Genomic DNA, 26259 nt, shown 5'->3' with positions numbered 1-26259 from the left:
TGGGAAAGGGACTATGGTGTCCAACATCAAGAACTAACTAGACTTTAGAGTGTGTGAAGGCAAATAAGATAATAATGTCCAGATACTTAGATTGTGGGCAAGTTGTAAAGGACTTTATTTGGTAAATTTAATACAGCAGTAATTGGAAACCTTTGGAGTTTTATTAAGTGGGTGATTTTGGCAGCTATATGGAGAATGGATTGGAAAGGGGGAGACAAGTTGGATACACTTACTGCTTTTGCAATAGTCCAAGGAGAAGTTAGAGCCAGGACTAGGGTGTGAGTAGACAGAGGGGGACATATAAAAGAGATATCATAAAGGTAGAATTTTAAGATTTGATAACTTGTTGGATGTGTAGAGAAAGGGATAAGTAAGGAGTCAAGGATAACACAGGTTGCAAACTTTAGAGACTCAAAGAGTAGTGGTGGTTCACTTGATAGGAACAGATAAGTGACTTTTCAAAGGTGAGTTCAGTTTTGGGCATGATGAGAGAGAGTTGGCAAAGAGTGGAGAGGCATTAAGCCTGTGGTCAATACAATTTTCTTTTTCTTTCCCCTTTTTTATTTCATTAATTCATATTTGTGGAATAAAGCAAGCTTTCCCATAACATAGTATAATAAAAAAGATGATTGTACATGAAACTGCAAATGTACTATGGACAACATGCTATTCCTCTCAAACATACAAAAAAATAATCTCATAAATTTCTTTTTTTCTCAATCCTTTCACCCCTCCCCCGCCATAGAAATTACTACCATTAGACATAAATAGGTGTATGTATATATAAGTGTATACATATATATGTGTATGTGTACATATATATAAATAAAATTGTGTATATATATATACACACATACACATATACATATACATACACACATATGTATGTGTATGTGTGTGTATGTATATGTGTATATGTGTGTGTGTGTGTGTGTGTGTGTGTGTGTATGTATATATGTTTCTGTTTACCAGTTCTTTCTCGGGATACAAGTAGTGTCTTTCTTCATGTGATTTTTATAGTTAATTTGGGTAATTATATACATAAATAAATACATAAGCACCAAGTCATAGAGCACTCAGATGCTTGGGGGAGAAGTTAAGTGAGTTACAGGAAAAAATACACAGCAAAACTATACTGGTGGTGGAACTCGACTTTCCCTTCTCAGACCTAGATAAACCCAACCACAAAAGCAACAAAAAAGAAGTTAAGGAGGTGAAGAAAATTTTAGAAAAGTTGAATATGATAGACCTCTGGAGAAAACTGAATGGGGATATAAAGGAATATACCTTTTTCTTGGTGGCATATGGCACCTACACAAAAACTGACCATTTATTAGGGCACAAAAATCAAGGCAGAAATATTAAATGCATCCTTTTCAGATGCAAAAATTTATATGTAATAAAGGATCATTGAGAGATAGATGAAAAATTTATTTGAAACTAAATAATATGATCCTAAAGAATGAGTGGGTCAAACAACAAATCATAGAAACAATCAATAATCTCATCAAAGAGAGAATGACCATAATGAGACAACATAGTAAAATTTATGAGATGCAGCCAAAGTAGTACTTAGGAGAAGATTCATATCTCATATTTCATAATCTCATAAAGAAAATGCACAAAGAGATCAGTGAATTGGGCATACAACTAAAAAAGCTAGAAAGAGAACAAATTAAATCCCTCAATTAAACACCAAATTAAAAATTCTGAAAATCAAAGAAGAAATTAATAAAACTGAGAGAGCTGGTTTTACCAAAAAACAAAACAGTGTAATAGATAAGCCTAAGATTAATTTGAGTAATTAAAAGAAAACAGAAAACCAAATTACTAGTATCAAAAATGAGAAGGGTGAATTTGCCAGCAATTAAGAGGAAATTAAAGCAATAATTAGGAACTTTTTTGCCCTCCTGTATGTCCTAAAGTCTGACAATCCAAGTGAAATGGATAAATATTAACCAAAAATATTAATTGCCCAGATTAACAGAAGAGGAAATAAAATAAATGACTCCATTTTAGATAAAAAGAAATTGAATAAGCCATCAATAAACTCCCTAAGGAAATCTCCAGGGCTACATGGATTTACAAATGAATTTTTCAAAATATTTAAAGAAAAATTTATTCCAATACTTGATAAACTATTTAGAAAAATTGACAAAGAAGTCCTACTAAATTATTTTTATGACAATATGGTACTGATACCTAAACCAAATCAAAAGAGAGAAAGAAAATGGTAGAACAATTTTTCTAATGAATATTGATAAAAACAATATAGAAAATATTAGCAAAGAGATTATAGCAATTTGTACCAGGACAATAATACACTATGACCAGGTGGGATTTATACCAAATTTATACTAGGAATACAGAGCTGGTTCAATATTAAGAAAACAGTACCAAAATTGACCATACCATTTTAGGGTTAGGGTTAGGGTTATGTTTCACTGTGTATGGTACCTTTTAGCAAGATACAGTATCCTTTCTTACCTCTTTTGATTGGATCTGTTTTTGTTTTGCTTTGCCTGAGATCAGGAATGCTATCCCTGCTTTTTTTTTTTCTTACTTCAGCTGAACCATGATATATTCTACTCCAGCCTTTAATCTTTACTCTGTATATATCTCTCTCCTTCAAATGTGTTTCTTGTAAACATTATGTTGTAGGATTATGGATCTTAATCCATTCTGCTATCTGCTTCCATTTTATGGGAGAACTCATCCCATTCACAATCACGGTTATGATTACTGTGTATTTCACTACATCCTATTTTCCCCATGTTTATACTTTTCGCTCTCCCTTTGCCCTGTCCCTTCTCACCAGTGTTTTCCTTCTGACCATTGCTTCCCTCAATCTGCCCTCCCTTCTGTCAGTACCTTTCCTTTTTCCTTTCCCCCTCCTATAAAATAGATTTCTTTGCTCAGCTGAGTGTTTATGTTATTCTCTGAGCCAATCTGTTAAAAGTAAGACTCAAACAATGCTTACTTCCTCCCTTTATTCCCTCTATTATAATAGGTCTTTCATCCCTCTTTATGTGATACAATTTACTACATTCTGCCTCTTCCTTTACTCTTATCCCAGTGCAATCCTTTTTCTCACCTCTTAATTAATTTTCTTTTATCATTAAATCAAAGTCAACTTATATGCACACCATCTAAGTATACTTCTTCCAAATGTCCTAAGAGAGATATAGTTCTTAACAGTTACAAGTATCATTTTCCTATGTAGGGATGTAAACAGTCAATTTGACCTTATTGAATAACATGTTTGTTTTCTTTTGTTTTTTCCTTTCTGGTTTACCTTTTTATGCTTCTCTTGAGTCTTGTATTTCAAGATCAATTTTTTTTTTTCAGCTCTGGTCCTTTTTATCAGAAAAGTTTGAAAGTCTACTATTTCACTGAATATCTTTTCCCCTGAAAGATTATGCTCAGTTTTGCTGGGTAGTTTTTTCTTGGTTATAATGCAAGGTCATTTGCCTTTTGGATAATCATGCTGCTCTGTGTAATTCTGATCGTGCTTCCTTGATATTTCCAATTGTTTCTTTCTGTCTACTTGCAGCATGTCCTCCTTGACTTCATTGTTCTGGAATTTGGCTACAGTATTCCTGGGAGTTTTCATTTTGGCATCTTTTTCAGGATGTGTTCAGTGGATTCTTTCAGTGACAATTTTGCCCTCTGCTTCTAGGATATCAGGGTAGTTTTCCTTGCAAATTTCTTAAAAGTTGATGTCCAGGCTTTTCTTTTAATCATGGCTTTCAAGTAGTTCAATAATTCTTAAAACATCTCTCCTGGATCTAATTTCCAGGTCACTTATAATGTGATATTTTATATTTTCTTCTATGTTTTCATTCTTTTGGTTTTGTTTGACTCATTCTTAGCTTCCACTTGCCCAATCCTAATTTTAAGAATTTTTCCTTCAGTGAGCTTTTATACCTCCCTTTCTGTTTGCATAATTCCACTTTTAAAGAAATAGAAATGTATATACTATAACTCTAAAAAAAAGTTTATTTATTTGAAATTTTCCCCCAGTTATATGTAAAAACAGTTAACATTCATTTTTAAAACTTGGAATTGCAGATTCTCTCCCTTCTTTCCTCCCCACCTCCATCCCCACAATGAAAAGGCAAACAGTTTGATATAGGTTATACATGTGTAGTGAGGCAAAATACATCCATAATAGTTATGTTGTGAAAGATAACAGAGACAAAAAAAATCCTCAAGAGAAATAAAGTAAAAAAAGTAAACTTCAATTTGTATTTAGACACCACTAGTTCTTTCTCTGGGGATGGAGATCATTTTTCATCCTATGTCCTTCAGAGATACCTTCAATAACTGTATTGCTGAAAGTACCCAAGTTATTCACAACTGATTATTTTACCATGTTCCTGTTACTTTGTACACAGTACATTTCACTTCTCATCAGCCCATGTAAATATTTTCATATTTTTCGGAGAGCATCCAGCTCATCATTTTTTATAGTACAGTAGTATTCCATTATGTTCATGTACTACAACTTATTCAGCCAGCTGATGAGCATCCTCTCAGTTTCCAATTCTTTGCCTCAGAAAAAAGCTGCTAGTAATATTTTTGTACATACTTGTCCTTTTTTCTTTTTTTAATGTCTTTAGGGATACAGAAATAGTAGTGTCATTGCTAGGTCAAAGGAAATGCATGATTTTATAGCCCTTTAGGCATAGTTCCAAATTGCTCTCCAGAAGGGTTGAATCAGATCACAACTCCACCAACAATGAATTAGTGTTTCAATTTTCCCACATTTTCTCCAACATTTATTATTTTCCTTGTCTGTCATATTAGTCAATCTGATGGGGTGAGGTGTTACACCAGAGTTGTTTTAATTTTCATTTCCTTCATCAGTAGTGATGTAGACTCTTTCATATGGCTATACATAGCTTTAATTTTCTTCATCTGAAAACTTCTGTTCATATCCTTTGACCATTTATCAAATGTGAGTTAGAGTTTCCCTTCACCAGTGGCTACAGATAGGTATGTTAAAAAAAAATCAGACTTTTGTCAGAGAAACTTGCTTCAAATTTTTTTTTTGTTAGTGTGGATAACTATTTCCCTCCATCCCATTCCCCCAATTTCTTCTATTCTTTCACTCTGTCCCTCCTCAAAGGTATTTTGTTTCTGACTACCCCTCCCCTAGTCTGCCCTCCCTTCTGTCAACATCTTCCATCTCCCCTTTTACCCTCTTCCCCCTCTACTTTTCAGTAGGTTAAGATAGATTTCTATTTGCAATTGAGACAGTTTTAACAACAGGAAGGTTCACTCACTCCTCCTCACCTCCACCCTCTTCCCATCTAGTGGAAATGCTTTTTCTTGCTTCTTTTATATAAGATAATTTGCCCTATTCTACTTCTCCCATTCTCTTTTTCCAGTACATTCCTTTTCCCCCTTAATTTTATTTTTTTATATATCATCCCTTCATATTCAACTCACCCCTGTACCCACTGTCTGTATATACTCCTAAATACCCTATTAATGAGAATGGTCTTATGAGCTACAAATATGTTACCATTTAGGAATGTAAGCAACTTTACCTTATTAAGTCCTTTATGATTTCCCTTTCCTATACCATTTTCTTCTTCTCTTGATTCTTATATTTGAAAGTCATATTTTCTATTCAGCTCTGGTCTTTTCATCAAGAATACATGAAAGTCCTCTGTTTCATTGAATGTCTATTTTTTCCCCTGAAGGATTTATACTCACTTTTGGTGAGTAGGTGATTCTTGGTTGTAATCCTAGCTCCTTTGCCAAGCCATCAGATATTTTAATGTAGGTGCTGCTAAATCTTATGTTATCCTGACTGTTGTACCTTTCTTGAGTTTTTTCTTTCAGGCTGCTTACAATATTTTCTCCTTGACCTGGAAGCTCTGGAATTTGGCTGTAATTTTTCTGGGAGGTTTTTTTTTTTCCCTTTTGGGATCTCTTTCATCAGGTGGATTCTTTCATTTTCTATTTTACTATCTGGTTGTAGGATATCAGGTTCCTTGATAATTTCTTGAAATATGATTTTTTTTATCACAGCTTTCTGGTAGTCTAATAATTTTTAAATCATCTCTCCCAGATCTATTTCTCAGGTCAGTTGTTTTTCAGTGAAATATTTCACATTGTCTTCTATTTTTTTCACTCTTTTCGTTTTGTTTTATCATTTCTTGATTTCTCATGAAGTCATTAGCTTCCATTTGCTCCATTCTAGTTTTTAAGGAATTGTTTTCTTCAGTGAGCTTTTGGACCTCCTTTTCCATTTGGTCAATTTTACTTTGTAAGACATTACTCTTTAACGTTTGACCTAGTGTGTTTTTAAGGTGTTATTGTCTTCAGCACTTTTTGTCTCCTCTATCAGTTTGTTGACTTGTTTTTCATGATTTTCTTGCATCACTCTCATTTCTCTTCCCAATTTTTCCTCTACTTCTCTTTTGAAGTCTCCCATGGCCTGAGAAAAATTCATATTTTTCTTGGAGCTTTTAGATGTAAGAACTTTGATTTTGTTGTCTTCTGAGTATGTGTTTGGATCTTCCCTGTCACCACAGTGACTTTCTTTTTTATTTGTTTTTTCCCATTATTTGTTCATTTTTTCCAGCCTGTTACTTGACATTTAACTGTTTCTTAAGGTAATACTGTGCTTCCAGGGTGGAAACCGTGCTGTCTGAAGAAGCTTCAGGGGTTTTGTGTAGCTGTTTTCAGAGATCTTTCTAGGGATCTATAAGTTTTCAGTTCTTCTAAGCTGGTATGATCAAGGAGAGGTCTTTATTACTATCCTGGCCTGTGCTCTGGTCACAAGCATTTTTTCCTGCCTTGGAACTGTGAGGACGTCCCCCCTCCATTGCTGCAGCAAACTCTGCTGTGCCTCACCCTAGGAATGCCACCCAGGACTCTGACCCAGTTCCAAGTATGGGCAGAGCAAAAAAATCCTGCCTCAGTGGTAGCAAAAAGTCCCTTGTAATCTCCTTCTGACCACTTGTTCGACTTCCTTACTGTCTGTGGGCTGAGAGATCTGAAAGCAGCCACTGAGACTGACACTGCTATTGCAGATTCATTTACTCCCAAAGCCTGCTCCTAGTTTGTTGTGTCTGTGGCAGAACTGGTGCCACCTTGGCTTGACTGTGCCAGCTGTAAAAGCCATTCCTGCTCACCTTCTTAGTTGTCTTTGACATCTGTGGGCTGAGAGGTCAGGAAAACACTACTGCTGTCACTAATTCAATCACCCCCAATGTCTGCTCCATGTTTTCTGGGATTCAGTCTGTGCTGGTATAGCCTATGATGGACTGTCCTCCTCTCTTACCCTGGTGCAACCGCCCTTCCCTACTGACCTTCCAAGTTGTCTTTCACTCCATCTTTTTGGTGGGTTCTGCTGCTCTAGATTTTGTATAGAGTCATTTTTAAAGTTATTTGGAGGGTTTTGGAGGAGAGCTCAAGCAAGTCCCTGCCTTTACTCCATCATGTTTCCTCCAGCCAGTTCTGCTTTTGAAGGACTTGTTTTCATCAGTGGATATTTTTCCCTTTTGCCAATTATATTTTTTAAGGAGTTGTTTTCTACAGTTAATTTTTGTGCTTCCTTTTCCAAGCTGCCATTTTTTAAAATAATTCTCTTGCATAACTCATCTCTTTTCTCAATTTTTCTTCTACCTCTCTTAATTGATTTTTAAATCCTTTTTGTGGTGTTTCAAGAGTTCTTTTTGGTCTTGAGACCAATTCATATTCTCCCTTGAGGCTTCCCACGTAGGCATTTTGAAGTTGTAGTCCTCATCTGAGTTTGTGTTTTGATTGCTTATTTATTATTTGTCTGAAGGGGTTACTACTGGGCTCTTATAGTTGGATGTATTCAGTCACAGTAACTTGTCAAAGACATCTACCAAGTCACAAGAGGGTGTTCATTGTCTATGTTAGTAGAAAGATGAATGAATGAAATTCATTCACCAATGGAATTCATAATTCCCCAAATACTGAGGTGAATTTAAAATCAAGGCATTGATGTCACAACATTTGGGAATGGCATTTTTTTATAACCTGAGCTAAACAGAATTTAAACCTCTGTCTTGAAAATAGGGGGTGATAGTATAGCAAGACCACAAATGGGCACGCATGTTCCCGATTTTCTAAAATGAGATAAGAAATCAGTTCTGTGACTATAGCCAAAGATCTTGATACCTAGAAAAAAATCTCAAATGAATCATCAAAGTGTAATAGTTTGTGTCTACTTAGAGGTGATAATATCACTTGAAATCAGTATAAATTCATTAAGAAGAAGTCATTGCCACTCTAACTTCATTTCATTTTTTGACAGTTACTGGATTGGTACATCAGGAATTCCCACAAACCCTCAATTCTAACCCTCGATTCCCTCGATTCTATGCCTGGATTTTAGCAAGACTGTTTTCACATTATCTCTTCTATTATCCTCTTGGAGATAGAAAGACGTGGACTTGATGGTAGTGTGCAATTAAGCAAAATCAGAACTAGGCAAATTATCAAAACCAAAGATGTTAATTAATGGAGATTAATACAGGCCTGGAAGGTTGTCTTCAGTCAAGAATGCCCCAGATTTCTGCCTTTGGCATTTTCAATCTAGGCGGAATGCTTAATCCCATTTGTAGATAACATGATGCTAATGTGAAAAAAGCTGAGATCCATAATGATCTCAGTAAAGTAGCAAGTATAGGGACATATAACATGACACTTTCAGCGGATATGCCTGGAAAGTCTTGTACTTGAGCTCAGACAGTAAACTCTACAAGTACAAGAGCGCATGCTAAGGAGTTCAAGAGTTTGGACAATTTTATTTAATTGTTTTGTCAAATCCTTGGAACTTGGGGTGTCAGTCAGTAATATGTTTTTACCACCAAAAAAATTAAGAATGTTTTAGACTGCATTCAGTTTTGTGTGCCATTTTTGTTTCAAAAGACTGGGTTTCCCCTTCTTAGCAGGCTAGAAGTATAGGAACTGTTTACAGGTTGGATCCTCCTGCTGATCAGCACAATAGTTTTGACCTACTCTTTCTCTCTCTTATCTCTCCTCAGGCAATCTAGTGATCCCCCTATTCCCAAGGGCTCACCATATTAATGCTGAAGAGTGTGAACACCCTGATTGGCATACCCCACTGCAGCTCAGAACTCCCAAAATCAAGAGTTCAAACAGCCTCAGCTCTCCCCTATCTGTTCCTATTCCATTATTTAAATAAGATTATAGGACTATACTACCTTACTCTAGTGCTAAACACTGTCCCTAGGAAGGCTGCAAGGGGAGTGAGAAGTGCTAAAATCTCATCACGCAAAAATCTGTGGAGTGAACTGTGGTTATTTAGCTTAGATAAGAGAAAATTTTAGGAAAAATTTTAGGATATAGAATTTTTAGGAAGAATTGGGATCTCTTTATTCAGAAGTTTGAAAGAGTAGTTATATAGAGGAAAGATTAAGGCTCATTGTACTTAACCTGATAAGACATTCAGATCAATGGACTGGAGCTACTAATGGATTGGAACTGCCAATCATGGTGGTAGATTTGGGGTTGGTATCATCTACCATGATGGCAATATGTGGCTTAGTGAGCTATTATATCCAAATTTAAATTCATCACCTGATAGCCAACTCTTCGGCCAGAAGGTCTGTTGCACGGTCTAGTAGAACTATAATTTTGTGTGCCACTTCCACCTCATGATGGAAGGAATAGCCTAGAGGATGAGTATCAGTAGTCATGGCTTAAAAAAAAATATTACTTCTTTTCATATAATGTTAGAGTTCTTATACTGTTCTTATAATGAGTCAGTTAACATATTCTTAACTTTTTATGTTCCACACAGAACACAGTAGAAAGAAACATAAGAAATTCAAGTTCCGGGTAGCACCACTTACATACAGGAAACTCTGATCCAAAGATTCTTATACCACCCAAATGACCTCCAGCTGGTGAGTAATTAGGAAAAAAAAAAGGATATTTTTTCCTAAAACATTTTTGAATAGTTTCTCAGTCATAAATTAGTAGGTTTTCATGTTTTCCAAAAAAATGGCAATCATGGTAACCTTAGCATACAATTCTCAGAGTGATAATAGAAAGTATGTTTCGCCCTCAAGTTCTCTTTTAAAGATCTGTGCACAAAAGGTGGTTTTTTAAATTGGAACCCCTTAGAATACAATTTTCCACATCCATACATTCGAGCTCAGTCATATAGACTTCCTTGCATAATTTTGACACATTGCATAATATTTTTAAAGCAAGTACTGAAAGTATCTGATTCTTAATTTATAGTATTACTTTGACACCAAAGTGATTGGATTTAAAATGTGTAGATTTCTTTTTACATTTTTCTTAGTAATTCCTAATTAAATCTGAAAGCTATTATTATTAATTAATATTGTACTGATTTTTTTCTCTTTATTCTATGTGAATAAAATTTGATATATAAATAATGAACCTAAGTGCCTTTAATTAAAAATGTAACTTGGAAAACATTTAAAACAGATACAAAATTATCATTCATTATCTCTTTGTTCTTTAATGCATAATTCCCAGCAAAAAAAAGGATACTCTGAGCAAACTCACAACTTGACAGTAGTGTGATATTTTTGAATGTTTTCATTTTCCTTCAGTTGTCTGGAAAACTCCCAGAGTTACTAGACTTCCAAAACTTGAAACTCTTGGTGAAACACATGAAAATGGTAATGGAACAAGATCATTATTTGATATCTCATCCTCCATTTTTACATATATCATTTCAACAAGCAAATATTTTATTTCTGAAACTGTTTTCCTTTCTTCTGATGTCAAAAAAATTTTATTTCATTTTTTTCTCTTAAATACATTGGTATCTGTATAGTTTTATTTAATATTCTTAAAGTATAGCTGTAAAAATATTCCAAGTAGCACTTGACCATCATAATTATTCCAATAACCTGGAAAAGAAAAATAAAATCTTTTAAGTTTTTAAAATTTAAAAAAGATCTTACCTAATTGCATGAAGGAATCTTAAGTTTTTTAAGAAATCTTTGTTAAATAATTGTGCCACATAAATCTTCTCTCATAAGGTTCTTGAGTACAAAATACTAAGATAAAATTCTAATCAGAAGAAGTTTGAGGAACTAAGGATTAAACTCTGAAGGTTTAAAATAGGATTTTCTTGTAAACACTACATATTTTTAGATAGCGTTTTTCTTATAAACACTACATATGCCCACATATGCAGCTGAGTAGACCTGAAGTTGTGGCATTCCTTAATTTGATACATGTTGAATTTTGGAAATAACTTCTAAAAATGTGAATAAGGTGAGGACATAAATTAAGATATTATTTTGTATGAAATTATCTTAAACTTGAAGGCTTGCAAGGTGGTAATCAGGGAATGACTCTAGAAGTAGTATAGTGTGTGTTCATCCTTCATTGCCGAAGAAGACCATGCCATCAGAGAAGTAATGACATGACTTGCACTTGACTTTGTTTTGAGTGAGGGAGGGCTGTGCAGGTCACCAGCCTCACTTCTCCTCCAGAGCCATCTGAATCCAGTGACCAGACATTAATCAGGATGACTGAAGATGACCCAGGATGAGGCAATTGGGATTAAGTGACTTGCCCAAGGTCACACAGTTAGTGAGTGTCAAGTGTCTGAGGTGATATTTGAACTCAGGTCCTCCTGACTCCTGCACTGGTGCTCTATCCACTGCACCACTAACTGCCTCAAGGTAGTATAGTATAAAATTTAGAAAAGAGAATGTTATCGATATAGAATGATTAATGATGAGGAATAGATGTGTGGGTTGTGTTTATTGAAAGAAATTCACCCGGAAAGTTCTCCAAGTTAAAAAAAAGGCATTTATTGGGATGATGTACTTAAGAAGGTCTGCTTCCTGTGAGGCAGAACCCTAAGGAGCTCTGTTCCATGTGTGAGACAGAGCATAGGTTACTTATCTTAGAGAGGCAGAGGCAACCCTGCTCTTGTAGGAGGCAAAGGTGATTGGCCACTTAAAGATATGGTTTAAATACAATTTTATGGAATGTGGGAAGGAGGATGGAGGAGGTATCAGTCAGGAGGTGCCTTTATCATACAGATAAACAAAGAGTATAGGAAAGGGGGAAGAGGGGCTGTGCTCCAAAGTCCATACAGATAAGCAAAGAGAACAAGAAAGGGGCAGGGATACATCGCTCTGAAATATCAGGTAAAGGGGGACTTTGTGAAAGCACACAAATGAGTCCATTGTAAGGGACTTCAATGCATAGTCTTCTTTGATCACTTTTCTGGCAGTCACACCCTGTATTTTGTCTCATTTCTCACTTCCTGCATCCAGCTTGCTCCATCTGCCTCTAGCACTCCTGTCTTCCTCATCTCATCAATCAGTGTATCTCCTGCATTATTTAAGTAAAAAATATTTTTTCCAGACACAAAGCGTTAGTCTTTCAGATAAAATTACTCTTTGGTAGTCTAATTAATTATCCTTTTCAGACTCCATACTTTCTTCTGTGAGATTCTTTTCAGATCCTCCCATGGAGAGTTCCTTTCTCTGGGATCTTTATATTTGGGCACTAGCATAGCATTTATGTAGTTTTTGCTCTCACACAGGTTGTTGTTGTTTTTCTTTCATTCTCAAGAGAGACTATGACATCAGGGAAGTGATGCCGTGCCCTGCAAGTGAACTGGATTTAAGTAAGACAGGGCTATGCAAAGTCACCAGCCTTCGTTTCTCTTCAGAGCCATCTGGGTTCAGTGGCCAGATACACACCAGGATGACTGGCAATGGCCCCAGGTGCAGTGCAAGTCCTTGGCCTTTTAAAGCTAAGGTCTTTAACAGGTCTGTTTAACTGAGGCAACTCCCATTCAGTAATTACAACTAGGTCAGAATAAAAGGAGGCAAAAAATGGCACCTTTACCCTAGTCAAAAAAACTGGGAGGGGAAGACTTTCAGGGTTTCTGGCCCAAATAGAAATTGTTTCTATTTACATTCATTCTGAGTCAATTAGTCCCCAAAGAATGGCCAAGTGGGGTTTGATCTGGGACCTGTTGTTGATGTGGGTTCAAAGCCAGTTGGGAAATACAACTCTTTTCTTTTCTTTCCTTTTTCTTCCTTCTTTTCTTTCTCTCTCCTTCTCTCCCTCCCCTTTTCCTTCTTTCTTCCTTTCTTTCCAAAGTTTAACATGTATCAACATGCACCTTTCTGTCCCTTCTCAAGCATCCCAAGATATCTTGGGGTTCACAGGCATAATTATTTCATAAGAACTGTGCCTTAAACCGAAATCACTATAACTAACCTGACTGACGCACAGTAGGTCCTACTAAAGTCTGAAAAGGATAATTAATTACACTATCAAAGAGTAATTTTATCTGAAAAACCATTACTAGGAGTCTGGAAACAAAATATTTTTTTTTTACTTAAATAGTGCAAGAGATACACTAATTGGTGAGGTGAGGCAGACAGGAGTGCTAGGGGCAGATGGAGAAAGCTGGATGCAGGAAGTGAGAAATGAGATAAAATACAGGGTGTGACTGCCTATGATGAGTATGCATGGATGTCCACCACCATGAACCCACAAAGCACCCCTTTACCTCATGTTCCAGAACAACTTATCCCCTTCCCTTTCCTGTTCTCTTTGCTTATCTGTGTGATAAAGGCGCCTCCTATCTCCCCCCTTTCTCTTCCCACATTCCATAAAACTGTATTTAAACCAGACCTTTAAAAGACCAAGGCATTGCACTGCATCTGGGGCCATCTACAGTCTTTCTGATGTGTGTATCTGGCCATTGGACCCAGAAGACTCTGGAAGACTAACTTTGGTGACTTTGCACAGCCCTCCTCACTTAAATCCAATTCACTTGCATATCATGGCATCACCCCCCTGATGTCATGGTCCTCTTTTAGAACAAAGGATACATGCAAGCTCTCATTGCATGATTGTCCCTGTACTTTTCTTATCATACATCTGAATAATATTTTTTGTACAATGTTTTGCACAAAAAGTCATTCTGTAGCTTTCTTATGCCTGCTATATAACAAGGACTTATTATACATGTTCTATGTTTAATGCTGGTAACGAAGAATACAAAGTGAAATGACAACTCAAAGAACTCACAATATATACATAGATAAGTAAATCCAAGCATGGAGCAGAGAAGGAAGTGAACAAGAAGACAGAGCATCTGTTCATAGCATTCAGGACAGTCTGCACAGTCACAGAGGCAGGACCTAGACTAGTATGAATGAATGTGACACAGGCTACGTAGAAGGGGAATTGTGTGAAATAAGGTCAGCCAGAGTTGGACTCAAAATGGTTTTCAGTGTCAAGTTAGAGCTTATATTTTATCTTAAAAGCAATAGGGAACCTGGAATATTCCTGATCAGGGAAGGTCATGATGAAGTTTCAGGGATATTATTTGGACATCTGTATGGAGGTGTAAGATTAGAGAAGTACAGTCTGGAAAGAGAAAAACTAATTTTGGAGATCCTTTGGGTCATCCAAAGCTTTGAGTATTTATGGTATTGCATGATTGGCAACCACATGGGTGCATGGTGGTCTGCCAGAATGGTTTCTGAGCTCTTTGAGTGCTCTGTCATGGCAGACTTCTATAGGAGATAGAGACATTCCATATTGACACCTTTCCCTTTTTTATGCTGAGTTTCTTGGTATCTATTAGTAACTTGCTACTGTAATTTCATGCTTCTTATCTTTATCCTTCTGATTTGGTGTTGATTTTGATCTTTGCTCTGCCAAATGAATCTGATTGCATAGACTATTGATGTCATCCTGTCCATTAAAGGGTTTTTGATTTCTTTTGTGTGATAATTTTCAGTGGTCATCATTCAGCATCTTCTAAATTCATTGTCTTTCTGAAGTGTTCAAGTTTTACAGAATTGTGAGCCTTTTGTGCAGTTCAAAAACATTTGATCTTTTCATATTTTAACCCTATTTTCCAATTAAGCCACTTTTCCCCCATCAGTTACTGATGTATTAAGATGTTACTGTAGTTTTCAGGATCTTATTGATACCTTTGTAGAATTTATTTACTTTCTCATCCTCTGCAACAGATGTTCATGAATAAACTTGATTATCTTTGTGACTTTTTTGCCAATGCTTATGAGCATAGACAGGCAAGACAGCCAAATGTTTGATGCTTTGTTGTTAATTGCTATTGGGTGCATAATAAAACAAACCCTACCAACTCTTTTAATTGTCCCTCTAAGAAAAAGATTGTGTGCCACCCTCCCATTCCTTGTATCTTGTAGTTTTATTCATGGTAAAATTTTGTTGACATGGTTCATTTTCTTTGGTAGAGTGTTGACTTACTGGTCACTGAGTTTCTAAAAATGGCATGATTCATAGCATCCTCTGCTATTTATTTCTGATACTACACATTACCATTACTACAGAAGTGTAAGGGACAAAGTTCCATTTTTTACTTTGCATTGTTTCATGGCATTTACATCTTTTAATAAACCACTCTATACTTAGCTTATCTTGGTCTCAAGTGGTTTACAAATTCAGTTATTAGGACCATACTTTCCAGCATAGTAGAACTCCAGAGCTTGTATACTTAGACTTGGAGGGCAGGGACTATTTAATTTTTGTCTTTGTATCCTAGCATTTAGCACAGTGTTTTGTATAGAAAAATCTTGAAGAAGTCTTAACAAATACATGGAGGACAACTTGTTAGAGAACACTTCATAAAGGTTTGTTGATTGAATTGTAAACCCAAAGCAAGTTCTACACTGTGGTCAAGTATTAGAAATGTACATTTGTGGAAGCAGGCCACCACAGTTTAACTAAAGCATCTACTAAAAGCATCCAACTCCTTGTTTTGGCTATATACAAGATATACAGGTATAGATGTAGATGTGGCTTTATTAGAAAAAAGTCTGATGTTTGATGTATAGTTTTATCAGGCAAATTTGAAATGATATAAAAATATGTAAAATATTGTTAAAGCAGGGAATTTTCTTGCCATTCCAGCCATCTCAAACAGATTGCCAATTGCTTGGACTTTCAAAAATAATTTTTAGAAGCATGAGTATAAATTAAAGAATTAGAATTCTTTATTTTTTTAAGGGCCAAGCTTTTCCTTCACACCTTGACTTAGAGTGGTCATCTTAAGAACATTTAGATTTGTTTTTATAGTGAAATCACAAAATAAACTAATCCATTTTTTCAGTTTTAGAATTTAGCTGAATTACCGTGAGTTGAATTAGGAGTAATATTTCTGAATAAATCAGAATTCTGTATACTACAGCAGTTCAAAAATAGTAACATTTTCATTTTAAGATATAAAAATATGATAAATTTGCATCACAAAATCACATAGTAAAATCAAAATCTTTTACTTTTGGGAACATGAAGAAAATAGTATTCTTTAAGATATTTAGGTTTTAAACGTAGCATACTTTATCTTTTAATTTCCAGTGTGTATTGCTAAATTTGAGTTTTGAAAAAAATAACATTTTTCATTGAAAGATTTAAATGTTTATGTTTCAATTTCAACAGATTTCTGTTCATGACATGTTTTTAATTTTCATATGTGCATGTGTTGTATTAATCTGGAAATACTGTTTAAGTAATTAATGTCTCTACTGTAAGTTGCTAAATTCACTCTATCACCTGATTGTGGGGATAAATACAAGTTAAGTAATAATCATCCAAATACTAATTTGAACATGAGTTTCACCACTTTTTACCACTAGACTTTCCTTTTCCAGAGAAGCTGACAAATAGGTTTTTTTTTTTTTTATCCTTTTTCCTCTTTGCTGGTGTCTACCAAAAAGCAGTAAGTTGCAAGTGGAAAAATTAAAGACAGAGCTAACACAAAAAGGAGGGTTAGGAATTAATTTATTTGGTTTGCCATTTGGTGTATCACCAAAATCCTATGGTCATGTTAAAAATTAATGGTCAAGGAAAATTCTTAGTTGAGCTCTGATTAAGCATTCACCTTGATAAAAGTGTGACTCTTGCCCCATTTTTTCCTCATAAATTTCATTTGTTTCTACAAGTGAATGTGTGTGTGTATACATTCAGAGCACAGACTTTTCATGAGACAAATCATTGACTCATTAGCTAACTTGTCCTATAAGTTTAACCAACTAGTGTCAGAAAATTACTATTCCATTTATGATCTGTCATCATTTCTTATAGATTCTTCCATTCGTGACTGCCAAATGCAAAATCTAAAACATTTGTCATACTTCATGAGCAAAGAAGTCACAATGTATATACTTAATGAACTACTAGCACCTTTTACAAGGTGTATTACTTAAACTTCATGTTCCCTAGTGTTAAGGTTTCTACCAGCATAATCAAATATTTGTAGTTATGTGCAAATATTATGTGACCCTTGAAGTCACCATTTTATGTTTTTGTTTAGGATTTACAACTGTTGCTTACAGGTTTTCACATAATACAGAAATAGAGGTCAGTAATTTTTTTAAAAAGATGGCTGTCTGGGTGGGTCCTCGCAGCCCAGTGTGGGGAGGAGGAGCGTCGAGGCCCAGGAGCCCTGCTGGAGAAGAAGCTCCCGCCGCCATTGCCCTTTCCCTCCGACCCACAGGTGCTTGCCCATGTGTGGGGAGAGGGAGCCGATCCCCCCTAGCAGCCAAGATGCCCAAGAGGAAGGTCAACTCTGCAGAAGGGGAAATAAGGGAGGAGCCCAAGAGAAGGCCAGCTAGATTGTCAGCTAAACCAGTCCTTGCAAAGGTTGAATCTAAGCCTAAAAAGACAGCTGGAAAGAATAAATCCGAGGACAAAAAAGTTCACACAAAAGGAAGAAAAGAAGCAAAAGGAAAACAAGCAGAAGCTACTAACCAAGAAGAGAATAAAGATGACTTGCCTGCAGAAAATGGAGAAACTAAAAATGAAGAGGTTCCAGTCTCTGATTCAGCAGGAGAGAAAGAAACCAAATCTGAATAACATCTTATACCAAGTGTTTTAACAATTGTCCCTGTTACCTCCCTTCTTGTACAATTTAGAGGAATATTTTTATCAACTATTTTGTAAATGCCAGTTTTTTAGTAGCTCTAGAAACACATTTTTAAGAAGGAGGCAATACCACCTCATCCCATTAATATTTTAAAACATTTAGATAAATGTAAGCCAATCTAAAGCAGCTTTATTTAGATTCCTGTTTAAAGAGGTGAAATCGTGTGCTGGTTGTCGGTTTGGTTTGTTGTTTGTTTGTTTTAATACAACCAGAAATTAGTAGAATGTTGACTAGTATGGTTTTGTGTGTCTTGTGCATAGGCTTAACATTCCGTAGGCAGTTTTAACATATTAAATGAAGCACAGATAGCAATTTGGAGTTGTGACCATGAATTTTAAAGCTTTTATTTTAATCTGTATCCATCTTGTCTTTCGGCACAATTATTTCCTAAATAAAACTGCCCCCTGGTGGTGGATCTCCCTTTCAAAATTGTGTGCTATTTGTGACATTGTCATCTTTGATAGTGGTGGTACATTTTTTTTCCAGTAACTTCATCAATGTGCTTTAAAAGACTGGAAAATCTCTATAACGAGTATAGTTTTATCAAATACAGAATTAGTGGAACTTTGCTTTGTTAAAGACCAAATACTTTATCTATATTCAAGATACTGGTATTTGATAACCTCTTTTTAGGGAGAGTTGCCTCCAAACTTAAAGTAAGAAAGTCACTGGAATAACAGTTCAGAAAAAGATTATAACTAGATAATTTTTAGACTTTTCTAGCATTTTTAAATGTACAATTTATTCATAGTGTCTATGTACTGATTACCAAATGAACTAATAAAATCTTGATTATAAAAGAAAAAAAAAGATGGCTATCTGAAGAGAGCAGAGGCTTCTGCTACCAAGAACGTTAGAGAAACTGCTTATTGGAAATAAGTATTATATTAGACTAATAAAGTTGCTTTAAAGCAAAAAGTGAAACATTACATAATTTTAATTTTCTAACAAAAAATCATTTATATTTAACTTCGTAGAAAATCAGTTGGAAAAAGACAAGTATTTCTACTTTTCTTATGTGCTGAAAAGGAAACATAAATTTGAAATTGACTCTTTATGAGTACAGATTTTTTTTCTTCTTTGTTTTTGGTACAAGTATTTTGTATTTTCAGATGTTAAATGGCTTAATAAATGCTTGTAGATTGATGGATCTTGAAATGCCTGAAGACAAAAATTATTAAACTGTAGCTTATCTTTGGATTATTGGTGATTATGTATTAAACAATATTGTATTTAAGGTTACGAATTACATTATATGTTAAATGTATTTACCACGCATTAAAAGAGACCAGTGAAAGGAAGATGACCAAGCTAATTTAGGCCATCTTTATTAAGAAACATCATTAGCATTATGATTGCAGAATAATGACTTTTGGATAAATGGATTTTTATTTAGTAATATTTTACTATATTCATTTTGTGTGAATACATTAAATATCCCTATAGGCCATTTGAATCTAAATAAAGGAGTCTCTTTTGTTAGTAAAGGAATAAAAATTTATTATGAAGTACGAAATAAGACATGTTCCTCTTTTATCTCAAATGAGCCTGAATTTCTCTGCTAGCGCTCTACCATTTCTCTCAAAGTGTGACACAGTATTAGAAAGTGACTTAAGTACTTGAGAAAGTTGATAGTTACTTATCTCTTCATTAGCAGTGAATGCACTTAAAATAGCAAGCAAGTTTTAATGTTACATCAGTTATCTTAGATAGAAAATGAGAACATTTTCCAGGGTAAAGAGTTCAAGAGAAAATAATGTATTTTGTGCTATCTTACTAGGCTAATTTACTAGGATGTAAATTGATTCTTGAAATAAAATAATACAGGTTTATTGCATACCTTTGGATGTTGTTAAAAAATCCAAGCCAAACTTTAACACCAGGTATAGAGTCCAGCTTTTATCAGAGTGGTTGAAAACTTTGTTTTGTTTTGATAGAAATTCCTAAGAAAATGTGTTGAGTTTTTTTCCCATCCCCTTCCCCTTGAAGCTTATGGTTGCCTGGGTAAAAAATGTTATATGAAAATAAGGTATGTAATTTGGATTAATTAAGTCTTGATTTCTTTTCCTTTTATATAGATGGAATCTGACTAAACATCAGAAATCTGGCACCAAAAATGATGAGTTAACCCCATAATTAATTTTCATGTTCTTTGTCAAGAAGGACAAGGTATTGATGGCTGAATTAGCTTAAGCACAATTTTATTTTTGCAAAGAAGAAAATATTCTGAACTTTGGTAACCTGCAGAAATAATATCTTGTAGGTTCATTGAGATCTCTTCCAGAGATCTGATTAGTTCCACAGGACCAGTACTTGATCTCTATTATTTAAAGACACAAAGAGATAATAAGATGGCCTTAAAACTTCTGGAACCAAGTAAACTTTTGGAACCAAGTTAAGATAAGATTTTGACCATTACAGCGAACATTAATGGCAATAGACCTGAAGGAAAACAACTTCAGGCAAAAGACATTTGGACTTGGGACACTTTAATATTTTGTTTAATAATAATCAGTATTTTGATAGTGTACCTTTCAAAAATATTTTTGTAAGATACATGTTCATGTTGGGTTAAATTCTGGAAACTAAAAACTTTAGTTGTAAAATTTAGTTAAATTATAAAACTTTAGTTTTAAGCTATATTTTTCTAAAATGTTGTCTGAGAGTTTGCATTAACATAATTTGTTTTGTTGTTTTCTGTTGAATGTCAGTAACCATATTTTGTTTTGGTGGAGTAGATTTATTTTGACAAACATAACAGTACAAGTAGGATATATTTATATGGCGTTATAAAAATAAAAAAAATATTCTTAAAGTATCCCTCCTTATTTGTCCTGATATTTGTATATTGTATTTTTTATAACAAACTTAAATCTTATTCTACACCAAATTATACTAATTGAACCCAAGGAAATTTTTCTGGTTTTTGTTGACCTGTTTTCTTTTATTAGAAATATTTTATTGCTAATACTTTTTTTTAGTGAGTAAAATTATATTCTCATATGAAAAGTCACTTAAATAATTCTCATATGTTTAACATATAAACACAAATTATTTCAGTGATCAAGGATCTGGTAACACTTTGACTCCTTTCAAAGCTATATTACCTCTTGCAGGTATCCCTCATTCTTTTTCACTACAATTTTTAAAACTTGCAATACCTTAACCGCATCAGAAGTTAATGCAGTTTCCAAAAGAGGTGTCTCACAGCCAGGCAGTAGTTGTGACACTGAAAAAAATCTGGAGCAAGAAAAACAAAACTACTACATTTCTCAAAGAGTATTTCATAAATAGATCACAAAATAATGTATTTTTTCAGATTAAAAATTAGAATAGTATTGTGTATTTTATTATTTTTCATATGATTTTATGTATGATGATCATACATATGACAAGATTCAGTTATGTATTTTATCAGCAAATATCAGTTTTATTGTTAATTAGATGTATAATTATATTTAAACCTAAACCACTTTTCTGGGAAAAATTAGAGCTGTTTGATAGTTTCTGCGTCAGGCAGAAACACATTACTATCTGATATAAAAGCATTAGTGAATACTTTTATGGTAGTATTAATATGATAGCAATTTACTTTTAATATTACAACCAATAGTATCACATTTTAATTACCTTTTACTTTAATCTCTTGAACTGTTATGAATCTAGCTCCATGGAACTCTAGTCCTGAGTATGAAAATCTTGAGGGGCATGTCCTGTACCTTTTTTAATAACTAATGTCATGTATATCATACTTAAGGAAAAAGCCTTCTATTTCAATACCAGTTACATAGCATGTTAAATCTGAGAAATACTTCAGATTTTATAAGACACGATCCAGTCATGGATTTAATTATAGAGTTTGAAAATTTTAGCATTATTTAGCATTATTATTTATTTATATTTTTATTAATATTTTAGTATTATTTATATAAAATATATAGTATTAGTATTATTATTTAGTTATGCAAAGAAACAAGCTATTTTAAAAGGCATTTTTACATGTAATTGGAATTGAATTATTAATGCTTGTTTTATTGTCCTGTGCTGAATTTATAATCCTGAAGACTATGAACCATCATAGTTATACACAATAAAACAATATTTGTCACTTTGGTGTTTCTGTTTTGTTGTTTTTTATCTTTAGTATAAAAACTTTAGTTAAGCACTTTAAATTAGTTCACTTTGTAATACTAATTTATTGTTGTATTATTTAAAAAATATTTTCTCCAGGGTTTTTTGTTGATAAAAATGTGGAGGGGGTGGAGCCAAGATGGCGGAATAGAAAGACACACATACACTAGCTCTGAACCCACAGCCTATAAAATATCTGTAATAAAGAACTCCCAACAAATTCTGGAGCAGCAGAAGCCACAGAACAACAGAGTGGACGATATTTCTGTTCCAGAGAACCTGAAAACCTCTCACAAAAGGTCCTTGATGCTGCGGACCCGGAGCCCAGCCCAGCCCTGCCTTGGCCGCGTGGTGCCAAGAGGATTGGATCCGAGCAGGCTTCAGGAATGGAATCTCCAGCAGCCACGTGGGTCCCTCCACCCACAAGTGACAAGGGTTGGTGAGAGGGTCTCTTTGGCAGGTCAAGAGGGGAGTGGAGTGCCCCCATAACTCAGGCCCGCTCAGGAGGCAGCAGCGGAGGTGGGATCAGACCAAGGCTCCCTAAGCAGGCAGGAGCCTGGATCCATTGTTGAAGGTCTCTGCATAAAGGCCCTGAGGGAACTGAGCCCGTGAGGCAGCCCTGCTCCCAGCTGAGCAGCAGAACTTAATCTCACACTGAATAGCAGCCCAGCCCCCGCCCAAAGCCCTGAGTCTGGGAAGCAGCATTTGAATCTCAGACCCCAAGCACTGTCTGGGCGGATCTGGAGGCACGGTGGGTGTGAAGAGAATATTCAGAAGTCAAGTAACTGGCTGGGAAAATGCCCAGAAAAGGGAAAAAAAATAAGACTATAGAAGGTTACTTTCTTGGGGAACAGGTATTTCCTCCCTTCCTTTCTGATGAGGAAGAACAATGCTTACCATCAGGGAAAGACACAGAAGTCAAGGCTTCTATATCCCAGCCCACTCAATGGGCTCAGGCCATGGAAGAGCTCAAAAAGGATTTTGAAAATCAAGTTAGCGAGGTGGAGGAAAAACTGGGAAGAGAAATGAGAAACATGCAAGCAAAGGATGAAAAACAAGTGAACACCCTGCTAAAGGAGACCCAAAAAAATGCTGAAGAAAAGAACACCTTGAAAAATAGGCTAACTCAATTGGCAAAAGAGGTTCAAAAAGCCAATGAGGAGAAGAATGCTTTCAAAAGCAGAATTAGCCAAATGGAAAAGGAGGTTCAAAAGCTCACTGAAGAAAATGGTTCTTTAAAAATTAGAATGGCACAGATGAAGACTAATGACTTTATGAGAAACCAAGACATCACAGAACAAAACCAAAAGAATGAAAAAATGGAAGCGAATGTGAAATATCTCATTGGAAAAACAACTGACCTGGAAAATAGATCCAGGAGAGACAATTTAAAAATTATGGGACTACCTGAAAGCCATGATCAAAAAAAGAGCCTAGACATCATCTTTCATGAAATGATCAAGGAAAACTGCCCTGAGATTCTAGAACCAGAGGGCAAAATAAGTATTCAAGGAATCCACAGAACACTGCCTGAAAGAGATCCAAAAAGAGAAACTCCTAGGAACATTGTGGCCAAATTCCAGAGTTCCCTAGTCAAGGAGAAAATATTGCAAGCAGCTAGAAAGAAGCAATTCAAGTATTGTGGAAATACAATCAGGATAAGACAAGATCTAGCAGCTTCTACATTAAGGGATCGAAGGGCGTGGAATAGGATATTCCAGAAGTCAAAGGAACTAGGACTAAAACCAAGAATCACCTACCCAGCAAAACTGAGTATAATACTTCAGGGGAAAAATTGGTCTTTCAATGAAATAGAGGACTTTCAAGCGTTCTTGATGAAAAGACCAGAGCTGAAAAGAAAATTTGACTTTCAAACACAAGAATGAAGAGAAGCATTGAAAGGTAAGCAGCAAAGAGAAGTCATAAGGGACTTATAAAAGTAGAACTGTTTACATTCCTACATGGAAAGACAATATTTGTAACTCCTGAAACTATTCAGTATCTGGGTACTGGGTGGGATTACACACACACACACACATGCACACACACATAGAGACAGAGTGCACAGAGTGAATTGAAGAGGATGGGATCACATCTTAAAAAAATGAAATCAAGCAGTGAGAGAGAAATATATTGGGAGGAGAAAGGGAGAAATGGAATGGGGCAAATTATCTCTCATAAAAGAGGCAAGCAAAAGACTTATTAGTGGAAGGATAAAGAGGGGAGGTGAGAGAAAAACATGAAGTTCACTCTCATCACATTCCACTAAAGGAAGGAATAAAATGCACACTCATTTTGGTATGAAAACCTATCTTACAATACAGGAAAGTGGGAGATAAGGGGATAAGCAGGGTGGGGGGGATGATGGAAGGGAGGGCATGGGGAGGAGGGAGCAATTTGAAGTCAACACTCATGGGGAGGGACAGGATCAAAAGAGAATAGAAGTAATGGGGGGCAGGATAGGATAGAGGGAAATATAGTTAGTCTTATACAACACGACTATTATGGAAGTCATTTGCAAAACTACACAGATTTGGCCTATATTGAATTGCTTGCCTTCCAAAGGGAAAGGGGTGGGGAGGGAGGGAGGAAAAGAAGTTGGAACTCAAAGTTTTAGGAACAACTGTCGAGTACTGTTCTTGCCACTAGGAAATAAGAAATACAGGTGAAGGGGTATAGAAAGTTATGTGGCCCTACAGGACAAAAGAGAAGATGGAGACAAGGGCAGAGAGGGATGACAGAAGAGAGAACAGATTGGTGATAGGGGCAATTAGAATGCTCGGTGTTTTGGCATGGGGGGAGGGGACAAAAGGAGAGAAAATTTGGAACCCAAAATTTTGTGAAAATGAATGTTAGAAGTTAAATAAATCAATAAATAAATTTAAATTAAAAAAAAATATGGAGAAAGAGGTAAGCTGTTGTCATAGGCAAGTGAAAAAGGCATCACATCATTCTAGAATTCTAGAAAAGTTAAGAAGTATATTATTCGGGTTTTGGCAGTGAATAAAGCACTGAGCCTCAATTCAGGAAGACTCATCTTCCTGGGTTCCAATCTGGCCTCAGACTCTAACTAGTGGGATGATCCTGGGCAAGTCATTTAACTTGTAAAAAGAGTTGGAGAAAGAAATGGTAAACCACCCTAGTATCTTTGCCAAAAAAATTCCAAATGGGATCACGAGATGACTGAGCAATATGACTAAGGCTATATTCATGAATTTGTCACACTTTTAAGATCATCTCAAAGTTATTTAAGAGTTTAAAATTACCTTTTTAAAGTGTTTACTGAAAAGAATGAATTCACTTAAAATTTTATATGAGCTTTTAGCCAGTCATAGAATTGATATCCAAATTAAAGAATACACCATTCTTTGCTTGAAGTGATTCTTAAATGGTTCTGTTTACCTGACAACAATTTTCCCAACTGGCAGTTGTGCTCCAGGTTTCCTACCATTAACCTTGTTTCAAACTGAAGAAATATAATTTAGCCAAGTTGGAAAAGCTTTATGGTATTGCCAAAAATTAAAGAATTAACTTCAAATACTTGTTGAAAAGAGACGTTGAAGCAGTTACACTATGTTGAATTTGCATTGGCAAAAACTTTTTAAACTGAGGAAATTTAACATGAAAACATTGAATACCTCAAATATCAGATACCTCTACTTGACATTATTTTCTTTTTTATGTTAATGCTTTTTAAAATTTAAAATTTTATTTCTCCCAATTACACGTAAAGACAATTTTTAACATTTATTTTTTAAAAATTTGGAGTTACACATTCTCACCCTCCATGCCTTCCCTCCCTCCCCTTTCCCTCCCACTACCACCATTGAGAAGGCAGGCAATTTGATATAGGCTATACATGTGCAGTCATGCAAAACATGTTTTGTCTTTATTTTCTATAAATATATCAAGTAAAACTAGCTCTTCCACTCAACTATCGTTGTCTTTAGTCCTAATTGTCTTTGATAAATGAAACATACGGTGTTACAGATTATTACTGTGAATTTCGGAGGATTGACTATATTTTTCATGAATAAAAACAAATCTAGAAGACATTTCTCCCTTTAATCCTCCACCTAGCAGGAGATGAAAGAGAGGTCTCTCAGGCCTTATACTAAAGCACAGAAAAATGAAAATTTAATATATAGGCAACAAGTTCAAAATTTACATTT

General features: G+C 35.2%; 1 protein-coding gene and 1 pseudogene across 2 annotated transcripts in view; both read left to right on the top strand.

Annotated features, from left to right (window-relative positions):
* LOC140510428 (ADP-ribosylation factor-like protein 13B) overlaps positions 1-22065 on the top strand; it is a 49938-nt gene extending 27873 nt beyond the window's left edge. For both annotated transcript variants that reach the window (XM_072619074.1, XM_072619075.1), the window contains exons 8-9: positions 9815-9920; positions 20035-22065. In XM_072619074.1, coding sequence (XP_072475175.1) covers positions 9815-9882 — 68 coding nt within the window. In that variant the 3' untranslated portion in view covers positions 9883-9920; positions 20035-22065. The remainder of the gene's footprint in view (positions 1-9814; positions 9921-20034) is intronic.
* Positions 10834-20020, top strand: LOC140510429 (non-histone chromosomal protein HMG-14 pseudogene; annotated as a pseudogene).
* Positions 22066-26259: the final 4194 nt, after the last annotated feature.

The sequence above is a fragment of the Notamacropus eugenii genome, chromosome 6, assembly GCF_028372415.1.
Source record: "Notamacropus eugenii isolate mMacEug1 chromosome 6, mMacEug1.pri_v2, whole genome shotgun sequence".
Classification (NCBI taxonomy): Eukaryota; Metazoa; Chordata; class Mammalia; order Diprotodontia; family Macropodidae; genus Notamacropus; species Notamacropus eugenii.
The sequence above is the reverse complement of the archived record's forward strand: the minus strand, read 5'-3'. Positions and strand labels throughout refer to the sequence as shown.